Source organism: Acomys minous (assembly GCF_964271855.1).
Source record: "Acomys minous genome assembly, chromosome: 5".
In the NCBI taxonomy this organism is placed as follows: domain Eukaryota; kingdom Metazoa; phylum Chordata; class Mammalia; order Rodentia; family Muridae; genus Acomys; species Acomys minous.
This window is the reverse complement of record NC_140494.1, coordinates 3,188,798-3,214,808: the sequence shown is the minus strand read 5'-3', so window position 1 is coordinate 3,214,808 and position 26,011 is coordinate 3,188,798. Positions and strand designations below refer to the sequence as shown.

Genomic DNA, 26,011 nt, shown 5'->3' with positions numbered 1-26,011 from the left:
CTTTCTCAAAAACAAGAGTCCAGCGTAGGCCATGACATCTACCCACAGGAAGACTATAAAGGAAGACTCCAGGTCTCAGGAGAAGTGGGCGCTCTCATGTCAAGGCAAAGGCTTTTTTTGTTTGAGAGACAGTGTGACAGGATTTCGTATCACAGCCCGTGCTGGCCTGGGACTTGAGGTCCTCCTGCCTCCACCCTGGGTTGTGGGACTTCGGCGTACACCACCACAACTGGACCCACAAGCGTCCGTTGTAAGAACTCTTCCACCACACCTTTGCTCCCAGGCACTGTTTGCCACTGTCAACTCACTTCCATCACTTATCAATCAAAGCCACATCTTAATAAGCCAGCGGCAACAGTGCCTGGCTCACCGGCAGACGCTGTCCCAAGAACCACAGGCTGTGTCCTTGCAACACTGACGTCCCAGATGCCGTCCCTGTGGCCAATGTACTCCTTCACAAGCTGGCAGATGGCCCTTGATGTGGTAGTCTTAAAGCTGGAGACGATCTAAATTGAGAAGAAAAGAAGCAATTTTATTAAATTTTTCTAAGTTAAAAAAGGCAAAAGAGCAAAAAACCACGTAAGTCACTTAACAGGATATTATAAATACCACCGAATATAATACAAGCATGAACAGAAGTGAGATGCCTTGCACAAGAAGGCTAACTCTCACTCAGCTTGTTATCAGAGGCTTCAGAAAAATGTCCCCACCTACCTACCAGGTAGGTAGCGTCTCAATGCAGAAGAAAGGCACAAGTGGACCTTCAGGACATTCTTTCCCAAATCTTAAATCACCAAAGAAAATCCCCCATTTTGAAAATACACACAGAGAGAAGGACAGAGAAGAGACAGAGAGAGAGAGACCGAGGGGGAGGGGGGGGACAGAAACAACCATGAAAAAGTTGAGAAAAAGATGCCCCAAACTACTAGCACCAGAGTGTGCTCATAGAACTTTCATTTTTCCTGAATTTGGTTATTTTACACCAACCACATATCAAAACAACACAGTACATGTTGTAAGAGGAACCAAAAGATCACACTGTAACAGATGAGGAGGTTTGTTAAAGACTGTTTATTGAGCACTTGCTTGAAGCCATGTGCCACACTGGATGGAGACAGAGCAGAGATACAAAGGCCTTTTAGAAGCTCATATTCTAATGGAAACAGACATGAGATGATACAGACAAGAACACGCGGTAAATTTCTGTCTCATGTAATGACACATACAACAAACAATTCTTATTTTCCTTATAGTGAACAATATAAAAGCAAGGAAGAAACTAAATGCAAAAGTTTCCTTCAACTTTTGTCATGAAGCTATTCTCAGATAAATTTAAATTTTTCCACATTTAAGTAAACCAGAAAAATACAAATAATGATGAATCTATAAAATCAAGCAAAAAATTAATAGATTCCTACAGCTTGCTTTTAACAATGATTCCACAGAGCCTAGGGCATGTATATAAATGTACTCGTACATAAATATATGAAGATACAATCTGTTACATCAATTAGGTATGTGCTTGCAGATTATCCCCAACAAAGTAAAGACAAAAACAGAGACTGACATTTTACAAGTAATATAAACCAATTCTATTTAGCTTGATTTAAACTTTACAGAAAATAGAAAGGGACTTGCTCAAATCTCAAACCGATCACTGTCATCCTGTCTTTCTGAAAGCTAGTCTCCCTCCTAAATCAACAGAAGTATCCCTCTACAATGTATATAAGCTTCTGCCAGACAGAATACATTTTAATGGGAGAGAAGTCACAGACTACATAAAGCTTGCCACCATCTTAAGTTGTGGTAAATTACATTTTCCAAGTCTCTCCACATTTCAACTATAAAGAACGCTATCATGAGAAGCTACTGAGCCACTCATTTCTTACCTAGGCCACTCACAGGCAGAATGGAAGAGGCACCACCACAGGAATACAGCTTTGTACTTTAGATATGGGACAATACTCTGTTCATAAACACTGTGGCTGGCCATCTCACATGCCACTTCCATTAACACTCATTATGCTTTAAAAAAAAAAAATGACTTAAACCCAGGCATGGCGGTACACGCCTTTCACTGCAGCCCTCTGGAGGCAGAGGCAGGAGGATCTGCACTCTAGGCCAGCCTCGTCCACATAGTGAGTGCCAGGACAGTCAGGACAACATAGAGACTCTGTCTCAATTAAAAAACAAAAACAAAAAAACAAAAAAAACAAAAAACAAAATTTAAAAAAAACAAAACAAAAAACACTGACTTGGTCAAGATTACAAAGAGACCCAACAAAACAACTGCATTGCTTAGAAGGAACATCACAACAGCAGAATAAAGCAATGGTGTGATGTTTTCCCATCATCCTAAATTATTTTAACTTGAATACAACCTAAAGCACTTTAAAAACAAACCAGAAAGGCTCGTATCCACTACAAAACAAAACAAAAACAAAAACAAAAAAACCTTTCTAAAGAATATTCGCAAACATCTCCTTGGGTTTCTCTAAATCAGTTTTCAGGGTAGACTGTCCCCCACCCCACCTCATAAGCATTAGCAACCAGTCACGAGCTGCCCAGGGAAGGTTTGCTTCATACACTTCTGCACTCCCACTGTCTCACCAAACATGCTACTTGTCTTTCATGGCTCTGAGTCACAAGGAGGGCAAGTAATGAATCTAGACTGTAGCACGTTCTGTTGCACTCGTGCTTAGCTCTAAAACCAAGAATCCATGCTATGGTACAAATCAGAATATATCGTTACCAAATTATCTCTTTGGTGCCAGGTGTCTTTATTTCATTATTTTTGAAGATGAGTACAAAGAGTGTACAAACTGCTGTAAAGTCCATTAGGAATATACTTCTGGCATGTTCTAATCCTAAAATGGCTGCCATTAAATATGTCAGAATCTAATATATGTTCAAAGCAGAACACTATCGTGCATGCCCTTACCTGTGTCCAAACCTTGTGTTGTTTTTTTTTATTGCTACATATAAGCATATCTTCTTCTACTTCAGAAATAACCAGAGAGTTTTTAATCCTAAGAGTACACATTGTATACACAGAATTGTAGTCATCAGAATTACCTATTTAAGATAATGTAGCGGGCAATGAAGAACATAATTTTACAGCTCACTTTGAGGGAAACCTGAGTTAGTTACAAATTCAAAACTAGGACGAACTCGATATTACAGCAGACAGGAATCCAGTGACACAGCAGACACATCCCAGACGTCATCACAGCACACAGCAGCACAATGCCAGCACCACACATGTTCTCGCCGAAATAGTCATTACCAACGTCTTTTAAATAAGGAAGCAGGCAGAGAGGCTAGACTTGCCCTCTTAGCTGCAATTAACCTCACTGTTCTGTCCAAATAAACGACTGTCAGTCCAAGACAATGGATTATAAAAATAAAAAGCTGGTAATACATATGTAATCATAGTACAAATTTCAGTTTTTCCTCTCACTTTTAATCAAAGGAGTATACAGTCACCAAAGTTAGGTAATTAATTTATCTTTTACATATTGAAAATATTCCAAATTAGAAACGTACAATATTACCTAAAAATACTATTATACATTAACTTTCCAAACAATTAAGTCCTTGTCACTTCAAGTCAGTACTAAGCACGTTAAAAGAAAAACTCTTTGACTGTCCCTATATGCCTCAGAACACCCTCACTTCCTTCTCATACTTAGGAAATTGAAAAATAATAATGAAACATAACTTGAGCCCATATATTTATCTAGTATCTATCTATTAAGCCAATTAGCAATACAAAATATATTATTCTTCTAAAGACAAAACATTATTAAAGCACAAATGCATCAATCTCATCACTGAGTTAGTATCTAAGTTAGTACCTAAGCATCTACATTCTATAGCCAGTTACCAATGGATGTTTCTAGAAACCAGACATTTTTCTATTACACATTTCTAACTGGAAAATATGCAAGTTAAAGTACACGTCTGCACACCGTAAGCACCACATGACTGGCTCCAGAGCCAGTGCCTTGCATACCTTGCTGGTGGAAGCCTTGTAGGTGGTCTTCAGCTTCTGAGAAAGCTGACTGGTGCTGTGACTGGCTGTGGAGACAGAGAATCAACAATCAAATACCCTCAAACTCAATAACCACAGCATTGCAAAGTGCAGCTATGTCTTAGAAAGAACAGGAAACTCAGAAGATATGTGCGCGCGCGCGCGCGCGCGCGCACACCCACACCCACACACACACGCCCCAGTCATGGGAGCAGCAGCAGCGCTACAGCAAGGACCCAAGCTCTTTTTCATCTGAAATCTACCTGAACTATATATTCCACGTTTAGCTCACTGCAGAGAGCAAACGAGTCAGTGTCCTTCAGTAAGTCCCCGTTTCCTTCACAGGTGGTCCACACACAATGCTGTACAAACATCTTACCTTTGGTTTTGAGCTGCCCCTTGCTCAGTTCTGCCCCATCGATCGCTTGTCCTTCACCAGCTAAGCGTTCATTAAGAGTATCAATTTCTCTGCGCACTGGAAACAAAAACCGTTTTCTTTTGAAAAATGCAAATTGTAGTCTTACATTCATGTCTAAAGCTTACATACATAAGAATGTTGGGAGTTGGGACTGTCAAAACAAAGACATGAAAAATACTCTAAAAAGCAAGGTGATAATTTATAGTTTCCTAACACTCAAGCCATCATTCCAAGCACAGTAAGTCACCAGAAAAATTCAAAGGAAAAAAAAAAATACAGGAAATGTTTTCCTTTAAAGAGTATAATGGGGCCAAAGGGTTATATAAATTTCTTTTTGTGTTTCTTTTTAATCACATGTAAGGATTAGCTTATAAAAACAGAACAAACAAACAAAAAAAAGAAATGAAGCTAATTCAAAATACTTTTGATTTACCTCTAATAACGCAATGTGATTTTGGAAAATTTTAAGAGAGGATATATTAAAGTTTATATAACTTATGGTATACTTGGTATATGAAAAATGAAACGTATTCATTTGGCTAAAAATTGCAATTTTGATTGTTCTATCTGTAGCCCCCTCGAAGATTCTCAGGCCCTAGCCCTTTAATCTGTTAACATGATATCCTACAAGTTGAGGGGTTCTGCAGAAAGGGAGGTCACCCTGGAATATCCAGGGGTTCAATCAAGTCACATGGTCTTAGGACTGGAGCAGACAGAAGGTAAGTCAGAGAAGAAACAAGAGAAACCATCACACATCACCAAAGGAGATAAGTACATGAGCCAAGGACAGTGACAGAGGGGCTTGTCCTAAAGGCACAATTAACTGTGGCTTGTCACTATACAAATAAGCAGGAGACATTTGTCCCTAGAGGCTCAAGAAAGGAGCCCAACTCTGTCAGGACTTGACAGTATCTTGGAAGAGTCATGCTAGGGCCCACAGAACTGTAAGACAATGTTTTTATACTATTTTATGTGTATGGCTGTTCTGCCTGCATGTAATGTCCATACACCACATGAGTGCTTGGTGCCTTCAGAGGTCAGATCTCCTGAAACTGAAATTACCAAGTTTTAAGCAGTTATGTGGGTGCTGAGAACTGAACCCAAAACTTCTGGAAGAACAGCCAGTGCTCTTAATAGCTGAGCCATCACTCCAGACCCAACAAACAGAATAGAAATTAACAGAATGATGAATCTCAGCTCACAAATCTCTATGGGTAGGTAATAAATTTTTAAATACATTAAGATATAAGATACTCACATTCTAAGTTTTCGATATAAAGATTTTCAAATTCTCTTTCTATCTGACCAAACAGTTCCAGCAGTGTACTGCGAACCGAGGAAGGCAGTTTAGAATCCTGTACAAGAGAAATATTTTTGTTTACAATGAATGAATGAATCACATTAAGACCAGATAATACTTTTTTCAAATTGAATTATTATTTATCTCTTACTTCATAACATCATACATTCCATTTCTTACACATATGAAGGTTAAAAAATTTAAAACTTAACTAGGTGAGACCAATGTACTTAGCATGCACCTTGGGCTCAATCTCCAAAACTCAAAATACTTAGATTCAAGTTTCTACAAAGGAATAACTGTCAAAATGTATTCCTAGAGGAATACAAGATTTAAGAGCAAACATGTTTCAAAATAACGTGTTATTTCACACATGTAACACAGTTCTCTGAAGAAACTGACAAAGCAGAACATGGTGACTGTAGAGATGGAATGCTGCAGACTGAGCTCCCGAATAATCTGAACAGCCTTCAGCTCTTCCTAACAGCTGTTTACCATCAGCCTCTGAACCTGACCTAGCACCCTGACTACTGGGTAAACCCTTTAGAACGCACTGTTAAACTCGGCACACCACAAGCACCCACCAACCCTAAAGCTGAGACTGTCAGATCATCTCATGCTCTGCTGCAGCCTGCCTACCCGACGTCCTCAGCAATCTATGTGGCCAGTGTCCTGCTGCAGCCTGCCTACCCGACGTCCTCAGCAATCTATGTGGTCAGTGCCCTGCTGCAGCCTGCCTACCCGACGTCCTAGCACTCTATGTGGTCAGTGCCCTGCTGCAGCCTGCCTACCCGACGTCCTCAGCAATCTATGTGGTCAGTGCCCTGCTGCAGCCTGCCTACCAGACGTCCCAGCACTCTATGTGGTCAGTGCCCTGCTGCAGCCTGCCTATCAGACGTCCCAGCACTCTATGTGGTCAGTGCCCTGCTGCAGCCTGCCTATCAGACGTCCTAGCAATCTATATGGTCAGTGTCCTGCTGCAGCCTGCCTACCCGACGTCCTCAGCAATCTATGTGGTCAGTGCCCTGCTGCAGCCTGCCTACCAGATGTCCCAGCACTCTATGTGGTCAGTGCCCTGCTGCAGCCTGCCTACCAGACATCCTAGCACTCTATGTGGTCAGTGCCCTGCTGCAGCCTGCCTACCAGACGTCCCAGCACTCTATGTGGTCAGTGCCCTGCTGCAGCCTGCCTATCAGACGTCCCAGCACTCTATGTGGTCAGTGCCCTGCTGCAGCCTGCCTATCAGACGTCCTAGCAATCTATATGGTCAGTGTCCTGCTGCAGCCTGCCTACCAGACGTCCCAGCACTCTATGTGGTCAGTGCCCTGCTGCAGCCTGCCTATCAGACGTCCTCAGCAATCTATGTGGTCAGTGCCCTGCTGCAGCCTGCCTACCCGACGTCCTCAGCAATCTATGTGGTCAGTGCCCTGCTGCAGCCTGCCTACCAGACGTCCTCAGCAATCTATGTGGTCAGTGCCCTGCTGCAGCCTGCCTACCAGACGTCCTAGCAATCTATGTGGTCAGTGCCCTGCTGCAGCCTGCCTACCAGACGTCCTAGCACTCTATGTGGTCAGTGCCCTGCTGCAGCCTGCCTACCAGACGTCCCAGCACTCTATGTGGTCAGTGCCCTGCTGCAGCCTGCCTACCAGACGTCCCAGCACTCTATGTGGTCAGTGCCCTGCTGCAGCCTGTCTACCAGACGTCCTAGCAATCTATGTGGTCAGTGCCCTGCTGCAGCCTGCCTACCAGACGTCCTAGCAATCTATGTGGTCAGTGCCCTGCTGCAGCCTGCCTACCAGACGTCCTAGCAATCTATGTGGTCAGTGCCCTGCTGCAGCCTGCCTACCAGATGTCCCAGCACTCTATGTGGTCAGTGCCCTGCTGCAGCCTGCCTACCAGATGTCCCAGCACTCTATGTGGTCAGTGTCCTGCTGCAGCCTGCCTACCAGACATCCTAGCACTCTATGTGGTCAGTGCCCTGCTGCAGCCTGCCTACCAGATGTCCCAGCACTCTATGTGGTCAGTGTCCTGCTGCAGCCTGCCTACCCGACGTCCTCAGCAATCTATGTGGTCAGTGCCCTGCTGCAGCCTGCCTACCCGACATCCTAGCAATCTATGTGGTCAGTGCCCTGCTGCAGCCTGCCTACCAGACGTCCTAGCAATCTATGTGGTCAGTGCCCTGCTGCAGCCTGCCTACCAGACGTCCTAGCAATCTATGTGGTCAGTGCCCTGCTGCAGCCTGCCTACCAGATGTCCCAGCACTCTATGTGGTCAGTGTCCTGCTGCAGCCTGCCTACCAGACATCCTAGCACTCTATGTGGTCAGTGCCCTGCTGCAGCCTGCCTACCAGATGTCCCAGCACTCTATGTGGTCAGTGCCCTGCTGCAGCCTGCCTACCCGACGTCCTCAGCAATCTATGTGGTCAGTGCCCTGCTGCAGCCTGCCTACCCGACGTCCTCAGCAATCTATGTGGTCAGTGTCCTGCTGCAGCCTGCCTACCCAACTTCCTCAGCAATCTATGTGGTCAGTGCCCTGCTGCAGCCTGCCTACCAGACATCCTAGCAATCTATGTGGTCAGTGCCCTGCTGCAGCCTGCCTACCAGACGTCCTAGCAATCTATGTGGTCAGTGCCCTGCTGCAGCCTGCCTACCCGACGTCCTAGCACTCTATGTGGTCAGTGCCCTGCTGCAGCCTGCCTACCCGACGTCCTAGCAATCTATGTGGTCAGTGTCCTGCTGCAGCCTGCCTACCAGACGTCCTAGCAATCTATGTGGTCAGTGTCCTGCTGCAGCCTGCCTACCCAACGTCCTAGCACTCTATGTGGTCAGTGCCCTGCTGCAGCCTGCCTACCAGACATCCTAGCACTCTATGTGGTCAGTGCCCTGCTGCAGCCTGCCTACCAGACGTCCCAGCACTCTATGTGGTCAGTGCCCTGCTGCAGCCTGCCTACCCGACGTCCTAGCAATCTATGTGGTCAGTGTCCTGCTGCAGCCTGCCTACCAGACGTCCTAGCAATCTATGTGGTCAGTGTCCTGCTGCAGCCTGCCTACCCGATGTCCCAGCACTCTATGTGGTCAGTGCCCTGCTGCAGCCTGCCTACCAGACGTCCCAGCACTCTATGTGGTCAGTGCCCTGCTGCAGCCTGCCTACCCGACGTCCTAGCAATCTATGTGGTCAGTGCCCTGCTGCAGCCTGCCTACCAGACGTCCTAGCAATCTATGTGGTCAGTGCCCTGCTGCAGCCTGCCTACCAGACGTCCTCAGCAATCTATGTGGTCAGTGCCCTGCTGCAGCCTGCCTACCAGACGTCCTAGCAATCTATGTGGTCAGTGTCCTGCTGCAGCCTGCCTACCCGACGTCCTAGCAATCTATGTGGTCAGTGTCCTGCTGCAGCCTGCCTACCCGACGTCCTAGCAATCTATGTGGTCAGTGTCCTGCTGCAGCCTGCCTACCAGACGTCCTAGCAATCTATGTGGTCAGTGCCCTGCTGCAGCCTGCCTACCAGACATCCTAGCAATCTATGTGGTCAGTGTCCTGCTGCAGCCTGCCTACCAGTCGTCCTAGCAATCTATGTGGTCAGTGTCCTGCTGCATGACATCCTTCTGCTATGTGACAGCAAAACGCCTGCAGTCTCTTCACGACAGAGTGTGTTACTCAGGTGAACATAAGCTGTGTTCTTGGGCCTTGGTCACATGTATTAGACTCAGAGCAGACTTTCCTGCTGGAGGAAAAGCTCTGTTTTGCATTGATATGGAGGGAACATGAGTTTACTTTATTCAAAAATTCCTGAGTTTGTAGAGAAGCAAGGCCAGCCCCAAAAGTGAAGCTATGGTACAGATAGCCTTTAGACTCTGCCACACGCTATTTAAAAAAGACAAGGAAAAAGGAAAAAAAGCTATTTCAATGGACTATACACTAATAGAGAGGTGTACCTCATCACCTAATTAGACCCACTGTGCTGCAACCACAACAAACTAGAGACTTCCTATAACTGCAACTAACACCATGATGAGGAGAGGAGGAGAAAGAAGATGTTGCCCACAAGAGCAAATGTCTAGGCGTCTAGGCCGCACATAGAGCAGGCTCCCGCCTGAGCCACACTCTTCAGGCCTCTCACATCTCCCCTCCCACCTCAGCCTCTCTACCGTGAGGACAGCAGGAAGCAGCAGCAGCTCCAGCACAGCTCCACGTTAAACAAGGAACATGAACAAGGCACCACGGAAGTTCACGAACACTCAATAAGCAGAAGACTATTTGATACGCTCGTCTAGTCTACTCTAACCGCCACAAGGGAACTCTCTACATAATAATCAGTGAGTGTGCCTGTCTTTGCCCCAGCACACAAACTATTTTTTCAAAAATAAAAATCTCAAAGTACTTCTATATTAATATTCCAATATTTAAGTAACATCAATATAAACTTCAAGTCATTTTTCAAATTTATATATAGCACCAACTGTTGAGAAACAGTAAGCTGAAAATTTTAAAAATATTCATACACACAATATTTATTAAATTCCACCTCAGGTCAACTTCTTAGGAGTATAAATTTTAGAAAACAATAAACATTTCCGCAATTTGTTTTTCAATAATCGTGTATCATAAATTTTGTAAGCCACTTAAAATACAAACATGCTGGCTTAAGCAATGAATCTGATAGAAATAGTAATCTTAACATCCCTCTAAAAAACTTCACACAACTGAAGATATGGAGCACGGGCTAACACAGTACCATGGAGATTAGTCTCCACCTTCTTTTGAGACTGTTCCTAGTAGCCGCACGTCTCTGTTCTCCAGAGCAGCCCACGTACACCCACCATGCCAGCTGCACATCGGCACACACCGCTCTCTTCCCCACTGTGATGGGAAGGCCCCACCGGCCACTCACAGACCATGCTGGTTGGGTTCTCCAATTAACTACACTCAGTAAACTATAAGCGCTATGTAGCCAACATGGGAAACGCAGAGAGCATTAGAGCAGCGCACACGCCGAGGTTGCTCAGGTGAAAGAATTGTGAATTACCTCCTAACAGCTACTGTGAGATACAATGATCACCATATACTACATCACAATGCAAGACAACACTGAGAATATATTTACCTATTGTAGGAAGTAACTCTAGAATATGACAGCAAACAAAGTAGAATTTTCAGTGCTAGAAATGTAAGTCAAAAAACTTTTAAGAACCATTTTAGATTATTAAGAACTATTTTAGATTATTTGTCTACACTATCCAATTAGTAGCTACCAGCCATATATGACTCCTTAAATTTCAATGTAATTTGGTTTTTGGTTTGTTTTTTTTAATATACATTTTTAAATCCTAAGTCACACCACCCATGTTTAACTGCCTACATGTTATGTCTATCTTGGGGCACCTTTATTAAAGGGAATAACACTTCCACCATCAAAGAAATCCTACCACACAGCTGTAGTCTTACTCTCTCAAATGGATGAACCATGCCCCAAACCTGAATACCCCTGAAGTGAGCAGGAAAATGCAGTCATAATGGTGATCCTAATTAATTATGACTGGTGGCATTACAAGAGTTAAGGAAAACATACAAAGAGAAAAGACCACGAGGATGCAAAAAGGTGGAGTCGCAGCTACAAATAAAGCCCGGGAGGCCTTCCACACCTTCATCTTGGATTTCACCCACCAGAACTATGAAAAAAAAAATTATATTATCTAAACCACCTAGTTAATAGCACTTTGTTACAACAACCTAGCAAAGTAAATGCTGTCAAAGATTTTCATGTTTTTTGTATCCATCACTAGTTTAAAAATGTAACTTTTTATAGAAAGTAGACAAGGATAGGGTTGACCTTCTATATTCAAAGTTCTACCCCTACAGCATCAAGCAACTGTAGCTCAGAACAGCCAAAAGCTAGAGAAGACACAGCATGCCAGGACAGGACGTGAGGAACTGTGGCAGAGGATTCCAAGTCCACGGTCAGACTGGTCTATAATAGCAAGACCCTCTCTCAAAACAACAGGAAGGAAAAATACATACTGTGGCCAAAAACAAGAACAGAACAAAACTGTAAAACATAACACAGCCTTCACTGGAGCAGGTGGCCAACTCCCATCACTTCCTACACACGTGACAACACTGTCACAGCATCTACACTGTATCAGCTGAGCAGCTACCCTGTGGCAGGCCATAATCCTCCTGGGTTTTCAGGTAAGCACTACTGCCCTATAGAATTGATATACCAGAAGCCCCATGCAGAAAGCTGCTTCCGCAGTTATAAATTTCTCAGATTCAAGCCTTTTTAATCCTACACCATTATGACTAATGCAGTCTAATTGTAAAAAATGGTTATAAAAGTATAAGTGCATACTTATACAGGCATTGCTGTATATAGTTATTTGACTAAGGCATGCTTCAGTATCTAGACCCCACAGTAATACCTGTCAAAATCCTACCATTTTGACATCTACAAAGACACTAGAAAAGTAGGAACAAAACAACTCTATCAGCCATTAAGTATAGCACATTCATCAAAGGACTGTGTATTCTATTCACTATAACCAAGACAAAAAGAAAGGCAAGTTAAGTCACCTCAGAGAGCAGAAATAACATCAAAATTTTAATTCTCCCCTTTTCTTAAAACATTAGAAGTCTAGAGCTAAACCTCTTCTAGACAAGTATCCTGTGCAAAGAATAAAATGAGTCCATATTTTCATATCTGCATCTTTTTACTGTTATTATTATGACTATATTAAGCTTAGCCAGGCATGGTAGCACACACCATTCACTAATCCCAGCACTTGGGAGGCAGGGACAACAGAATCTCTGTGAGTTCAAGGCCGGCCTGGTCTGAATAACAAGAACTACACAGGGAGATGATGATGATGATGATGATGATGATGATGGTGATGGTGGTGGTGGTGGTGGTGGTGGTGGTGGTGGTGGTGGTGGTAAACATCCAAAACGATCTAATTCTGTCTCTGAGTGCACTACTGAATTCACTGTGCTCTTTTAAAGGTATGCCTTTCTTCTGCACTAGAAACCTACATGCATTAGCTACTTCAATTACACTACAAGCAAAACAACTATCTGTAAAATGGGCCGTGCTGACTTACTTGTCCTTCTAACATTTCTCTCGGCAGTCCAGTCCTCTCTTGTTCTGAGCTGTTAGTTCTTCGTATAGAAAGGCTATGAGATTTGCGCTTTTGTTTTGCTTGGCGAGCAGTTGAACAACTTCCGCTTTCTGTGGGCATTACTTCTAGAAGGTAGTGTCCTGGTCACTCCTGCAATAAGCTAAACAACAGCAGGAAAGAGAAGTACTTCATTTCTGATACAGCAAATTGAAATCATCAGCACACAAGGAAGGATTCCTTACTAAGGTTAGTGCTCACTAAACAGTACAGAACTCAAGTGTTGCAGTCAGTTACGGAGATTCCTGTTTAAATCTTTCTCAAAACTGTTTTAGCTATTCTAGTTCCTTAATATAACCTAATTTTCAAAATATTTATCTCAAAAATTCTTGCTTTAGGGGTTAGAGAGATCACTTGGTGGTTAGGAGCACTTGGTGTTCTTCCAGAGGACCTGAGTTCATTTCCCACACCACAAGACGCTGACACCCTTGTGTAACGTCCAGTCCCTGGGAACCTGACGCATTCTGGCCTCCCCCGGCACCAGGCATACATGCTGCATAGACTTACATGAAAGCAAATCACCCGTGCAAGTAAAAAATAAAAATTAATTCTTACTGTAACTTTAAAAAGAACTTTGCTAACTATCAATTTTGGACTTCAAACCTATGAAAACACTTGACCTTTCATCAGTTTCCAGTTTACCATTAAATGAACAACCCAACTCACTAAAATACCTTTTTTATACTTTTAACATTTTAAACACTACTTCCCTTGTTTTTGCATGTTAACTGCTAATATACAAAAGTACAAAAGATTACTATGTATTGAGCTTGTATCTAACATTATTGCTGAATTTCTTTACAAATTAAAAAAATATTTTGTACATAGTTTATTTTGACATGTCTTAATTGTTTTTTAATGCAAATTATTGTTCCACCTAAAAGATAAAGGACATTTCCTCCCTTTTGATTTGTAAATCTTATTTCCTTATACTTTTCCCTAGAAATTTTAGTACAGCCTTGTTTTTCCTATTTCAAGGTAAAAATAGCCACGCCTTCACCACTGAGAATAAAGCTAGCTACAGATCTTCTATAGCTATTTACCAAGTTGACATTTCTTCCTCATGCATTTTTAATGAGCTTACCTCGTAAGTCCTGACTGTCATGCTTTTATGATCTTTCTGAGACAGGGTTTCTCTGTGTAGCCCTGGCTATCCTAGACTCACTTTGTAGACCAGGCTGGCCTCAAACTCACAGAGATCCTCCTGCCTCTGCCTCCCAACGGCTGGGATTAAAGATGTGCGCCACCACGCCCAGCCACACAGACTAATTATTTTCAAATGCAGATCAACACTGACACCCATGGAAATTCATTTTCCCTGTGTTTAGAATTTTACACTGGGGGCAGGGAGATGGCTTAGCAGGTAAAATCATGAACTGTATAAGCCTGATGCTTCAAGCTTCATCTCCTCGACACACATTTTAAAAACAAAAATAAAACAAAACAAAAAACAGACCGCTGTGGCTCTATAGTCCAAATCTATACTATATACCCACGAGCCGTCTGTCTGGACCACACAATACTTGTGGCGTGAGTGTTGTGAGTGAGGAACCTCCCACTGACTCACGTCCCCACCAACAAAGTACAGAGCTTCCCCTTTTCTCTACGTCCTCAACAGCATTTGGTCGGTTGGTTTCTTCTTGAAGATAGGTGTGCTGGCTAATACACTAGACACAAATCCAGACATATCTGGGAAGCAGCCTCCACAGACTGGCCTCTGGCAAGCCCTGGGGGCACTGCCTGGGTTGATGACTGGAGGAGGAAGGCCCTGGGTTACACAAGGAAGCCACTAAGCAACTCATGGAGAGTGAGCTGGTAACCTGCACTCCTCCATGGTCTCTGCTTTAGCTCCTGTCTCCAAGTTCTTACCCACAGTTCCTGCTTTGGAACAGACTATGAGCTATAAAATCAAATATACCCTGTTCTCCTAGAGTTGTATTTGGTCATGATGTTTATCACAGCAAAAAACAGAAAACCAATTATGAGCACCAGGCCGTGGTGGTTCACGCCTTTAATCCCCACACTTGTGAGGCAGGCAAATCTCCAGGTTCAAGACCAATCTGACTAGAGTAGGTTCCAGGACAAACAGGGAAACACAAAGAAAGAAACAAACAAACAAACAAAAAACAAAAACAAAAATCAGACAATAGGCATTCTGATTAGGTGAGACAAATCTCAACCTAGTTTAGATTTGCAGTTCACTGATGGATAAAGATGTTGAACATTGGCCATTTGTATTTCTTCATTTGAAAAGTATTTGTTTGGGGCTGGAAAGATGGCCCAGTGGTTAAGAGCACTGGTTGTTTTCCCAGGGGACATGGGTTCAATTTCCAGCACCCACATGGCGCTCACAACTATCTGTAACTCCAGTTCCAGATCTGATACTCTCACACCTCGCACCAATTGTAAAAGTGATTAATGAAGTAAAAAAAAAATCTTTTAAAAAGGTATTTGTTCAATTGGTTTTCCTATTTACTGACTTACTGATTAGATTATTTGCTTTTTGGTACTCAATTTTTAAAAGTTCTTTATACTCTGAGTATTAATCTCTCATTAAACGAATACGTGTCTAAAAACCACCCTCCCGCTCTAGAGGGCGCCTCTACACGCTGCTGTTCTTTTGCTGTGGAGCAGCTTTTTTAGTGACTGCAACTCCTTCTGCCAACCCTTGCTAATATTCCTACTGGAATCTTGTCCAGGAAGCTCTTGACTATGACTGTATCTTGAAGTATTTTTTTCCTCTAGCAGTTTCAAATTCCCCATCTTCCATGAAGATTTCTAATTCATTTTGAGTCAATTTTGTACAGGGTAAGGATTCTAATTTCAATCTACTAATATGAATATAGTTTTCCCAACACAAATGTATGTTTTCAACACCTGTCAAAAATCAGATGCCTCTAATTGCATGATTTTATTTCTGGATCTTAAAAGTTTTATGATGTTGAATTTAAAATCCTTGTCAAATAATTCTAATCAGAGCCGTATCTGTGCTAGCCCTGATTGTTTTTCCTGGTTTTTCATATGCCAACTGTTTAGACAGGGTTTCTCTGTATATCATCCCTGGCTGTCCTGTAACTCTTTGTTGACCAGGGTGGCCTCAAATTCACAAAATTTCACGTGCATCCCAAGTGCTGGGACTAAAAGCGTACACTACCACACCCAGCTGCCAACTGATTTTTAGTAGAAACCTTGACATGGATGCTATCAGTCTTGGGATATAGCAGGCCTTTTCTAAGACTGCTTTGCCAAACAGGAGTATTGTGCAACTGCTGCTAATCAATAAGAAAGGCAGAGACTGAATTAAGGCTCCCTATTCATGTGCCATCACATGAGGAAGATGCCTAGTCACTACTGAGCCCAGTAGTTCAGCCTCCTGTTTCTCCCTCACTCAGATCACCATGGCTGATGTGCAAAGTGCTCACTACTGTTCCCTACAGTCCCCTGCCACCACACAGGGATAGCTCATTGGTGTTGTCTGTGTCCCACGTGCACGTCTGGTGCCCACAGGGCCAGAGAGGGCAGCAGAGCCTCTGGAACTGGAGTTACTGGAGGTTATGAGCCACCATGTGGCTGGTAGAAATCAAACCATGGTCCTCTGGAAGAGCAACATGTGCTCTTAACTGCTGAGCCATCATTACGGCCTGCCTCTTCTTGAATCTCTGCTAGGTTTTCCTGATGCCATCTAAGTAGGAAAAGAGCGTATGCACACAAGCAGACCCCAGCTGCTCACCCAGCCCTGTCACAAGCCTATAGAGGAAGGTATCTTGCCAGCACGTGTCATGGACAGGGCCATGTTGTTTCTTTCTTTTTCTTGTTCTGATTTTTGCTGAGCCCCTGGCTGTTCCTAGGTTGCAGACTTGCACAGGATCAAACTAGGATACGGTGGAAAAACAAAAGTCAATCCTATGTTACTTTTCAGATCCCAAAAGACCTAACCCGGCTATTTGCCTTTCTCCATATTATAGTCTTACATTTGTTTTATGTATATTGCCTGGTGTTCCTAACTGGACTTCATGTCCCCTATGGTAAATTATTTTTGTTAGTCTCCCCTCCCCAGCCCCCTTTCCAAGAGCCGTGGTTTCCTTCTGGAGGTCTAACTTCATGGGGGGGGGGGGGGGGTAGGATCATTTTATCACTCAAGGGGCCTCTATAATGTTGGTATGTTATCAGCAAACACACAGGCAGCTGACACCCTGGATTTAGTAAACTAATGACAATATCTAGTCTCTGTCTACTAGAACTAGGCATCAGTAATCTTTGCTTTCTTAAGATCCTGGATTTAGAATTTTTCACCTACAATTCCTATTTGTGAAGGTTTAGAAACAACTCACAGGAGAGTAGCCAGGAATGAAAAAGCAGTTTTCACCATTTAGTCAAATATCCAACTAAAGTTCTTCACTATGCCAGGCGTGGTGGCGCACGCCTTTAATCCCAGCACTTGGGAGGCAGAGGCAGGTGGATCGCTGTGAGTTCGAGGCCAGCCTGGTCTACAAAGGGAGTCCAGGACAGCCAAGGCTACACAGAGAAAGCCTGTCTCGAAAAACAAACAAACAAAAAAAAGTTATTCACTAATTTTTCAAGTAAACTAGCTAACTCAGCTTAACTGCTGCTGCAGTTGCTTTAAATCCTGTCAGAATTGGCAAGAGAACACTTGTAGATCTAAGAGCCTTACTCTTCATCCACTGCAATTAGGGCGTACACAAAGTCGCTCATTTCAGCACTCTGCATGCAGCCCTGCTACACCGCCGCGCACAGCTTATTCCCAATCGCTGCCTCACACGTTCTGATCTGAGCCATGCAGTCAGCTTTCACTCCAGGCGTCCCAGGCAACGGTCCTAGCTGTCTGGAGCGAATGAGTCACTGCGGGAACCCAGGAACCTGTCAGGTGCTTTTTTTCCAGATGACGATCTTTTCCTGTAACAGCCACTGATGATGTAAGACTAACAGCCGGGAAAGTAGACTGGACTTAGTAAAGCTGGTCTTCAGTTTAAACAAAATGGCAACGCAAAGGCCAAAACCAGCACGGGACCCACCCGACATGTCTGTACAGCCGCAGCTTCAGATCCGGCTGTGATTCTGTAGCTCCTACCCCGGGAACACCACCCCTCTCACGCTGCACTGCTGTCAGCTTTTCTGTGTAACACCTTCTCATCTTTCCTTCTGCCTCTATGTCCTCCACCTATTTCCTCAGCAATCTGTACTAGTCCTGTGCCTGTTGACTTAACTGAATTAAGAAACACAGAGGTCATTAATGAAGCAGGCATTTGAGTATATCTGAGAGAACTTTTCCAGAATGTTCCAGAGTGGAGAGGAGCACACACATCTTAGCTCTGTACAGGGCAACATCAGGGCTGGGGTCAGGGCTGAAGGAAAGGAAAGGAAAAAGCTGGCAGAGCAGCAGCTCGCTCTCTGCCCCCAACTCCTGACAGTGTGGCTTGACGGGCTGCGTCCCTCTCAACTGTGAACCACAGTAATCCCGTCCCTGCTTACGTTGCTAAAATCTGGCCTCAGTGATGAGAAAAATAACTAATGCAGGTCCTGTTATAATTTCCTTCCATTCACACAACCTCAAAAAAGTATATGAAGGCTACAAGCACCATCTTCATTCCAAATCATATACTGCTGTTAACAAAAAAGTAATTAGACATGTAGGGGCAGGAGGACCAAAGTTCAAAGCCAGCCTTGGCTGAACAGAGAGTTCAAGGCCATCCTGGGCTACCCAAAACCCTCTCAAAAATATAAAAAGATGGCTCAGAGATTAAAATCCCATGCTCCTCTTCCAGAGGACCCAAGTTCACTGCAGGAAATGAACTTGTGCACGTCACCAGCGCCTGCAACTCCAGCTCTAGAGCAGTGGTTCTCAACATTCCTAACGCTGCGACTCTTTAATACAGTTCCCCGGGCTGTGGTGACGCCAACCAGAAAACTATATTCACGGCTACTTCATAACTGTCATGTTGCTACTGTTATGAACCATCATGTAAATATCGGTGTTTTCCAAGGGTCTTAGACAACCGCTGTGAAGGTCGTGACCCACAGGTGGAGCACAGCTGCTCTAGAGGGTCTGATCTTCTTTTCTGGCTTCTGTGGCCATTGCACTCACATGGCATGCACTCATGCAAATATAATTAAGTAAATGTTTGATTTACTAAAAAAAAAAAAATTCAGAGGTTTGGGGTTTGCTATGCTAGCAAGAAGGACATTGAGGCTGCATGCAGTTGTAAAAGAAATACTGAAATAGTACACACAGAACCCAAACTGGACAAGTGAAAACACAAAGAACGGAGCGTAAATGGGAGAAAGTCAATGATGGGAAGATCTGAGGTTAGAAAGCTACTATAGAGGGCTGCCTGTGAGATTAATAAATCCAGAGGCCCTGATCCTCACACGAGATCTCTGTGAGAGCAACAAATAGAGGCCCTGATCCTCACACAAAATCACTGTGAGGTAGCATCTTCAAATTCAACTAGTAGTCTGACAGTATTTTATAAAATACATGGTGTTACTCAGACAACTGAAAAGAAAAAGAAAGCTGTTTCACTCTGAATATAAGACAGGTCTAGGAAGCCACAGTGGCACATGCCTTTAACCCCAGCACTGGGTAAAAAGCAGTGGGTAGAAGCAGATGGATCGCTGAGTTCAAGGCCAGTGCGGTCTACACAGAGAGTCCCAGGACAGTCAGGGCTATATAGAGAGGAACTCTGTTTCAAAAGAAAACAGGTCTTGGGGGGGGGGGGGGGGGGGCGTATTGTTCAGTGGAAGGAAACTGATTGCTAAGCATGGCTGAAGCCGTGGGTTTCATCACCAGCACCACACACCAAAAAAAAATTTTTTTTTAATTTTTAAAAGCTACTTTTCACTTGTATACATTTTTAAAAAGAAAGAAATAGATAGCATCAATAGATAATTATTTTCCTTCAAAACATATCTACCTAATTCAATAGGACAGATCAGCACATTAAATAGAAACCAAAAATATAGTTTTCTCCTGAACTATTAACTGCTTATTGATGTCAAACTCATTTGTCCTTATTAAAAGCTGTCACAGGCCTATCCTCTTCTCTGCTACTTCTAAGCAAGCATATATGTCTCCAGCTTTAGTACAGCATATTTAATAAACAGATAAAGTCTCTACACACTGTTAGTGTACTGAACTCACCACCTGGGCAAATGGTATAACATTATACAGCATCAATGAACACCTAGCTTTCTCTTTACACAAAGGCTCTTTTTAGTACATATGTTCAATATTAAGTTGTTATTACTTACATTATCAGATTTCTATTAAATACATGTAACCAAAAAGTAAGCCTGCTGAAGTAGTTTTTAAATGCAATACAAGAAACTCTTAATTTATGCTCTTGAAATAATATAAAGCATTACTCTCCACTTCATACCTTGCAAGAAAATTTTTATTTTTCTTTCAAAAAGAAAAGAAAAGAAAGAAAGAAAGAAAGAAAATACAGCCAGGCAGTGGTGGTGCACACATTTAATCCCAGCACTCAAAGAGTTCGAGGCCAGCCTGGTTTACAAAGTGAGTTCCAGGACAACCAAGGCTATACAAAGAAACCCTGTCTTAAAAACAGGAAAAGAAACCAAAAAACAAAAAACCTGATTGATTTCAAAATAAACGCCTGGGGTTTTTTTAATATTAATTATTTGAAAATGAATTGTTATATGATTTGCAGGTGGTAGTATAAGCTATAAAATGTCACTGGCTACCCAGGAGTTCAATAAAGTTACTAGTGCTATTACTACTTTAAGCAGTTTGTTGTAATGGTACTTTTACATTAACTTCGAGAGATGCCAGTGCAGCATCTAACCAGTATCAGGGGGGAGAACGGTCTCTACAAGCAACCTGGGAAATGTGAGCAGCAGTTAGTTGCCTAACCATTCTGTCCCTGGTAATATGAAGACACAGGATGCACACTTCTCAGTTCTAAGGGTGACACTGAGCTGACAGGCTTCACTGATTAAATAAGCGAACACCAAGATATTTTAATCTTAATACCGGAAAAAAAAGAAATTCAAATATAGAATAAAACTTAATAGAAATAAAAATATTTTTCCTTAGAGAAATTAGGACAGGACAGCTAACAAAACTCTTAGTACCACTGCTGGGGGAAATACACATCCCCAAGGATTTTAGCTCAAGTCAAGGGCAAAGTAAGTTAATAGACCAACATGCCCATATACAAAAAGAAGTACCCACACTGGGTAAGAGAACCAGAAGGTCTTCTGTCCAGAGATTTTTTTGCAAGAAGGCTTGATATATACAACTTCCCAACAGCAAAATGTAGCTGGCATAAACACCAAGGTCACACTGTTATTACATGCAGCCACTGGCCACTGCCCTACTGTCTCCTAGAGACAACACTAATAGAAGGCCTCTATCCACTTTGGTCAGATCATATTTATATACTTTGCTCAAGTATGGGGACTAGATGTTAAAGGGGATTTACAAATACTCGAATTTTATCAGCAAAGTAACCAAAACAGCAAGGAAGATTGCGTAATTGATTATTTCTTAGAAAAAAGAAGAGTCCCCTGAAGGCATATTATCTGAAGCTGTATTGCTTAGAGGTAAACAGTTTATTTAGTAATGCTTTAATGGCATACCTCGTGAGCCAAAATAATCAATGTAGGGAAAATCCATCCGAACTTCAAAGAAACTGCCCAGCAATCTACTTTCGGGCAAGATGGTGGTGTAGAGCTAACGGACCTAGTCTCCAAGCACAAGGAACATCTAAGAGTTCAATTTAGATGATAAAATCTCTAAGAACCTGACAACCGTTCGGTCATGCCTGCTCTCAGATTGGAACGGCATATTTATGCGACTTTTTGGTAAAACTGGCCTGTTGAGATGCCTTAATACTAATAATGCCTGTCTTCGGAGGTGGAAGTGTACAGGGGAGAACGAAAAGGAGAAGTCTTCAGAAAGGGGAACAAAGGCGTGGCCAGGGTTTATCATCACTTCAGCATCCGCTCACCCCTCACTCTCCGACCCCGGCCCTTCCTCCTTCCCCAGAGGCCAGACCCCGTCTCTGCGGGGTTGAGGCCACCATCTTCGCAACCCTAGGCTCCCCCCCCCCAAGGCCACACGCAGCCAGGCAGACGCCACTTGGGGACACAGGGAAGCCAAAGGAAGCGCGCAGGGTTAGGACACCATCCTTCGTCCACCCGAAGCCTTGACCTGGCTCGTCCCCACCGCTACCCGGACGCCTCACCTCCCCCCGGGGCACTCGGGAAGGACGCCAACCCAGACAGCTGGGAAGATGGCGTCACCTGTCACAGCAGCAGCACTCGCCTCCGCCTGGAGCCAGCCCAGGTCTCACTCAACTCGTGGGTCCCCCGACGCCGCTCGAAGGACAAATCCAGAGCAGCTTAGAAAACCGGCCGGTTCCCGCACTTGACACGACCCGGCGACACGAACTGGCGCGCCCGCACTTCCGGTAACTGCGGAAGTCCCGCCTCCAGGTATGCTCATAAGAAAAAAAAAAGCCCACAGACCGGAAACCCCCGCCCCACGCTCAACGGTTGCGGAAGTTCTTTTCTGGTTTCCTTCGCACACTCCCAGGGGACCTGCTGCGCGCGGGCAGTCTCCTGTTTTGGCTTGTGGCTTTGGAACCGGTTCCTCTTGACCTCGACTGTAGCGGACCTGTGCGCTGAGCCGAGACTCAGAGTGACTGCAGGAGAACGAGTATGGCGCCCCCTGGCGGCACAAGCAGACCTAGCTCTTCCCCTGTCCGGAGCTTCCCCAAGATGCCAGTCTGTATCTACTGCTAGACCCCCAAATCCTGCACCCCACACACAGTACACGCGATCCTTCAGGAATGGCTTCTAGACACCCGGGAGCGTCGGCAACATGGGAAAAGCGCCGGCAGCCTCTGGGCCCGTAGGTACTCACCACTGCAGGGTTCCGGTGAGGGGTCCACGGTCAGGCAGGTTTTAAGTCCATCTGCCCTAAAAACTCACGCAAGCCCAAGAACTGGAAAGGAAAATAATCTATTAAAATGCAAAGACAAGTGTACTATTTAACGTAATCGGTTTCAGAATCCCTCAAATTCAAGCCGCTTTACAGCCTGACTTGCAAGGAGACGCTTCTCTCCAGCAGGGCTCTGTGGGAGTCTTGCTATCCGCCTGCAGGAGAGCCTGGTGGAGACAGAACTATTAATATTTCAGCTTATCTGCAGAAGATGACTCACCCAGTTTCCTTCTGAAATATCTGATCACCATTGGCTAAGAAGAGAAAACAGAATCAGCTGTTCACTGCAAAAGGTGGGACTTGGGCTGCTTCTCCACCCCCACCCTCCCTAACCTAGGTTGGGAAGACCTACATAACAGGCTGGAACCATTATATAAACAGCCTTGTCTTTACGAGCAACTTTAACAAGATGTTTAAAACTCACCTAAGGTAAAGGCGTAAAAGCACATTCCTTCTATGTGGGTCAACATTCTTCCTCTTCCTATAAAATAAAACTGAAGGTTCAGAGTCAAGAAGCAGTAATGCAATATGTTTGCAAAAGAAGAAACAAATTTATGGTATTTGGAGATTCAAATAAGCAAAGCATCCTGTACAAGAATTTGGAGTGGCTTGTGTATTCAATATATTAATCACAGCTTGCAACTAAAACCAACTCTATAAAATGAGCTAAGGAAAAAATTTGACTTCTCAGAGAAATTATTGTCAAACTTGGAGGCTGTGATATTTAAGTAAAACTTTTAGTAACAACAAATGCCTAAGACATTCTGCCGTTAATGGCCACCAGCAGAAAGCACTGTAAACCACAATTTCATATCCAAGTTACATTCCACTACGTTCGCAACAAAGCAGCCACATTTGGACAGCACCTAAGATACTGTTAATGGACGTATACTTTATCTTTAATATATTTAGGGTTCCACATCAAAAACAAAAGCAAAAAAACAACAACTAGAAAATAAGGTGTGGTGGTTTGAGTAAAACGGGCCCCATAGGCCCATAGGGAGCGGCACAAGTAGGAGGTGAGGCCTTGCTGAGGTAGGTGTGGTTTGACTGAGGGAGTGTGTGCCTAGGGGCAGACTCTTTGAGGTCTCGGAAGCTTGAGTCTGGCAAGTGTGTCTCAGCTCCTTCTCCAGCACCAGGCCTGCCTCGCGTGCTGCCCGCCATGCTTCTCGCCGTGACAGTAATAGTCCTCTGAAACTATAAGCCAGTGCCCGTTCAGTGTTTTCCTTTATAACAGTTGCTGTGGTCATGGTGTCTCTTCACAGCAAGAGAAACCCTAATTAAGACATAGGGGCTGGAGAGATGGCTGGCTGGTAAGAGTACTGGGTGCTCATGCAGGGGACCCAGGTTCAATTCCCAGCACCTACACGATGTCTCACAACTGTAATTCCAGCTCCAGGGAATCCAACAGCTTGTTCTCACATACATGTAGGCAAAACATAAATACACATAAAATAAAAATAAGAAGAAAAGTTTAAAGGAAAAAACAGCCCAAAGTTACAGAGTAATAGGCAGAAGTGAAACTCCACATAATATTAGCCATTTAGAAACAGCTGTGTGGGTCTGAGTTACATAAGGAGACTTAGGAAAGTATACTGCACTTGTGCTGTGAATTCCAAGTCCTACATGTCACCATCTCAAGACAAAGTACAAAGACGTTATTGTGGAGATATCACACCCCCCAATCTTATGGCAACATTTACATAACAGAGTCTCCACAAAATACAATGTTGAAATGCAAATAACGTGATATTGTGTTAATTTTCTGTTGCTGTGATCAAGATGCCTGGCCAAAAGAGAGAGAGGGGGTGGGGGGAAGATTTCTTCTGGTGCATGGTTTCAGGGGGATTAGTTCATAGGAACTTGTGAAGGATATCATGGTAGTAGGAACATTTGACATAAGAAATTCTTCACCTAATATCAGACAAGAAGCAGAGAACAAGGCAAGAAGAAGCCAGGAGTAATATACTCTTAAATGCTTACCTCCGACCTTAGGCCCCACCTATAGCGTTTCCTGACTCTCCCAAAGTAGTAGCCCTTTCTAGGGAACATGCACCCCAAATGTGAACCTGTAGAGAAAATTCTGTATTCCCATAACATTTTAACCTTGGCCTCCAAAGACTCATGGTCACCTGGTAATGCTAAGTGTGTTCAGTCTACTCCCAAGAGGCCCCAAATTATGACAATTCCAAAGTATGCTCCAAAGGGCAAGTTCAAGATTTATTATTTTTTAATTATGTTCACGTGTGTGTGTTTGAGAGAGGGTAGGAACACATGAATACAGGTGTTATAGGCCATTATAAACATCTGGACATAGATTCTAAGAATCAAGAGTAGATCCACTACAAGAGCAGTTTTCACTGGTAACAGCTGAGCTATTTCTCCAGCCACCTCAAACATTTAAATTCCAAGTTTCTTCTGAAACCCAAAACAAACTTAGCTATGAGCTCATATTAAAACAAGTCCCATCTTCCAACATTCAAAGGCACAAAACAAATATTGCTGTTATGCGGGATGAATAGGGAAGGATTCAAAGGTATAATTCCCAGCTTTGATCTCTTTGCATGCCACGGACCACTAGCTCAGTCGGGCATGGGTCCTTGGTGTCCGGAGTTCTTGGAGCGTCAGTGAACAGAGACAGGCGAGGTGACACACGGATGAGTTTTCACATCTGAGTCTATTTTGCAACCAAGCAGTCTAAGTTTTTAAACATACATTTCAAAAGCAGGGGGCTAGCGGTTACATATTCCCACAGAACAGTTTCAAGGAAGTCAGTGAGCAATCAAGCATACACTGTTCAGGTACAGATTGCAAAGTTATTCTGTTGCCATACTTTGAATTACAACTTTGAATGAAACAATACAAAGTACAGGACACATAACAGAAAGACGACATCACTCCTAAGTTACTGGCTTAGTATCAATATGGATGTGCTTTCTTTGTCCAGGGCCAATGTCCTCCCCTAACGAAACTTGTGCTTTCTACCTGGAGTCTTTTGAAATACTCCATGTCTTTGTAGGCCATAGTGTAACCTATTAACTAATGATTAATCTCTAGTCATGTCTCTTTTAATAAGTTGAAGCGAAGCAGAACTCCTTTGGCCACGGACA

At 43.6% G+C, this 26,011-nt stretch overlaps 1 protein-coding gene across 5 annotated transcripts in view; it reads right to left on the bottom strand.

The window, feature by feature from the left end:
* The window catches only part of WDR37 (WD repeat domain 37), a 64,954-nt gene extending 40,985 nt beyond the window's left edge, over nucleotides 1-23,969 (bottom strand). Inside the window, exons 1-6 of one of the 5 annotated variants that reach the window (XM_084783504.1) lie at nucleotides 22,824-23,969; nucleotides 12,842-13,019; nucleotides 5,710-5,806; nucleotides 4,413-4,508; nucleotides 4,016-4,080; nucleotides 371-506 (exon numbers count right to left, since the gene is read on the bottom strand). In XM_084783504.1, coding sequence (XP_084639630.1) covers nucleotides 371-506; nucleotides 4,016-4,080; nucleotides 4,413-4,508; nucleotides 5,710-5,806; nucleotides 12,842-12,979 — 532 coding nt within the window. In that variant the 5' untranslated portion in view covers nucleotides 12,980-13,019; nucleotides 22,824-23,969. The other 4 variants (XM_084783505.1, XM_084783503.1, XM_084783506.1 and 1 more) reach the window with 4 other exon arrangements.
* Between the last annotated feature and the right edge of the window lie 2,042 nt (nucleotides 23,970-26,011).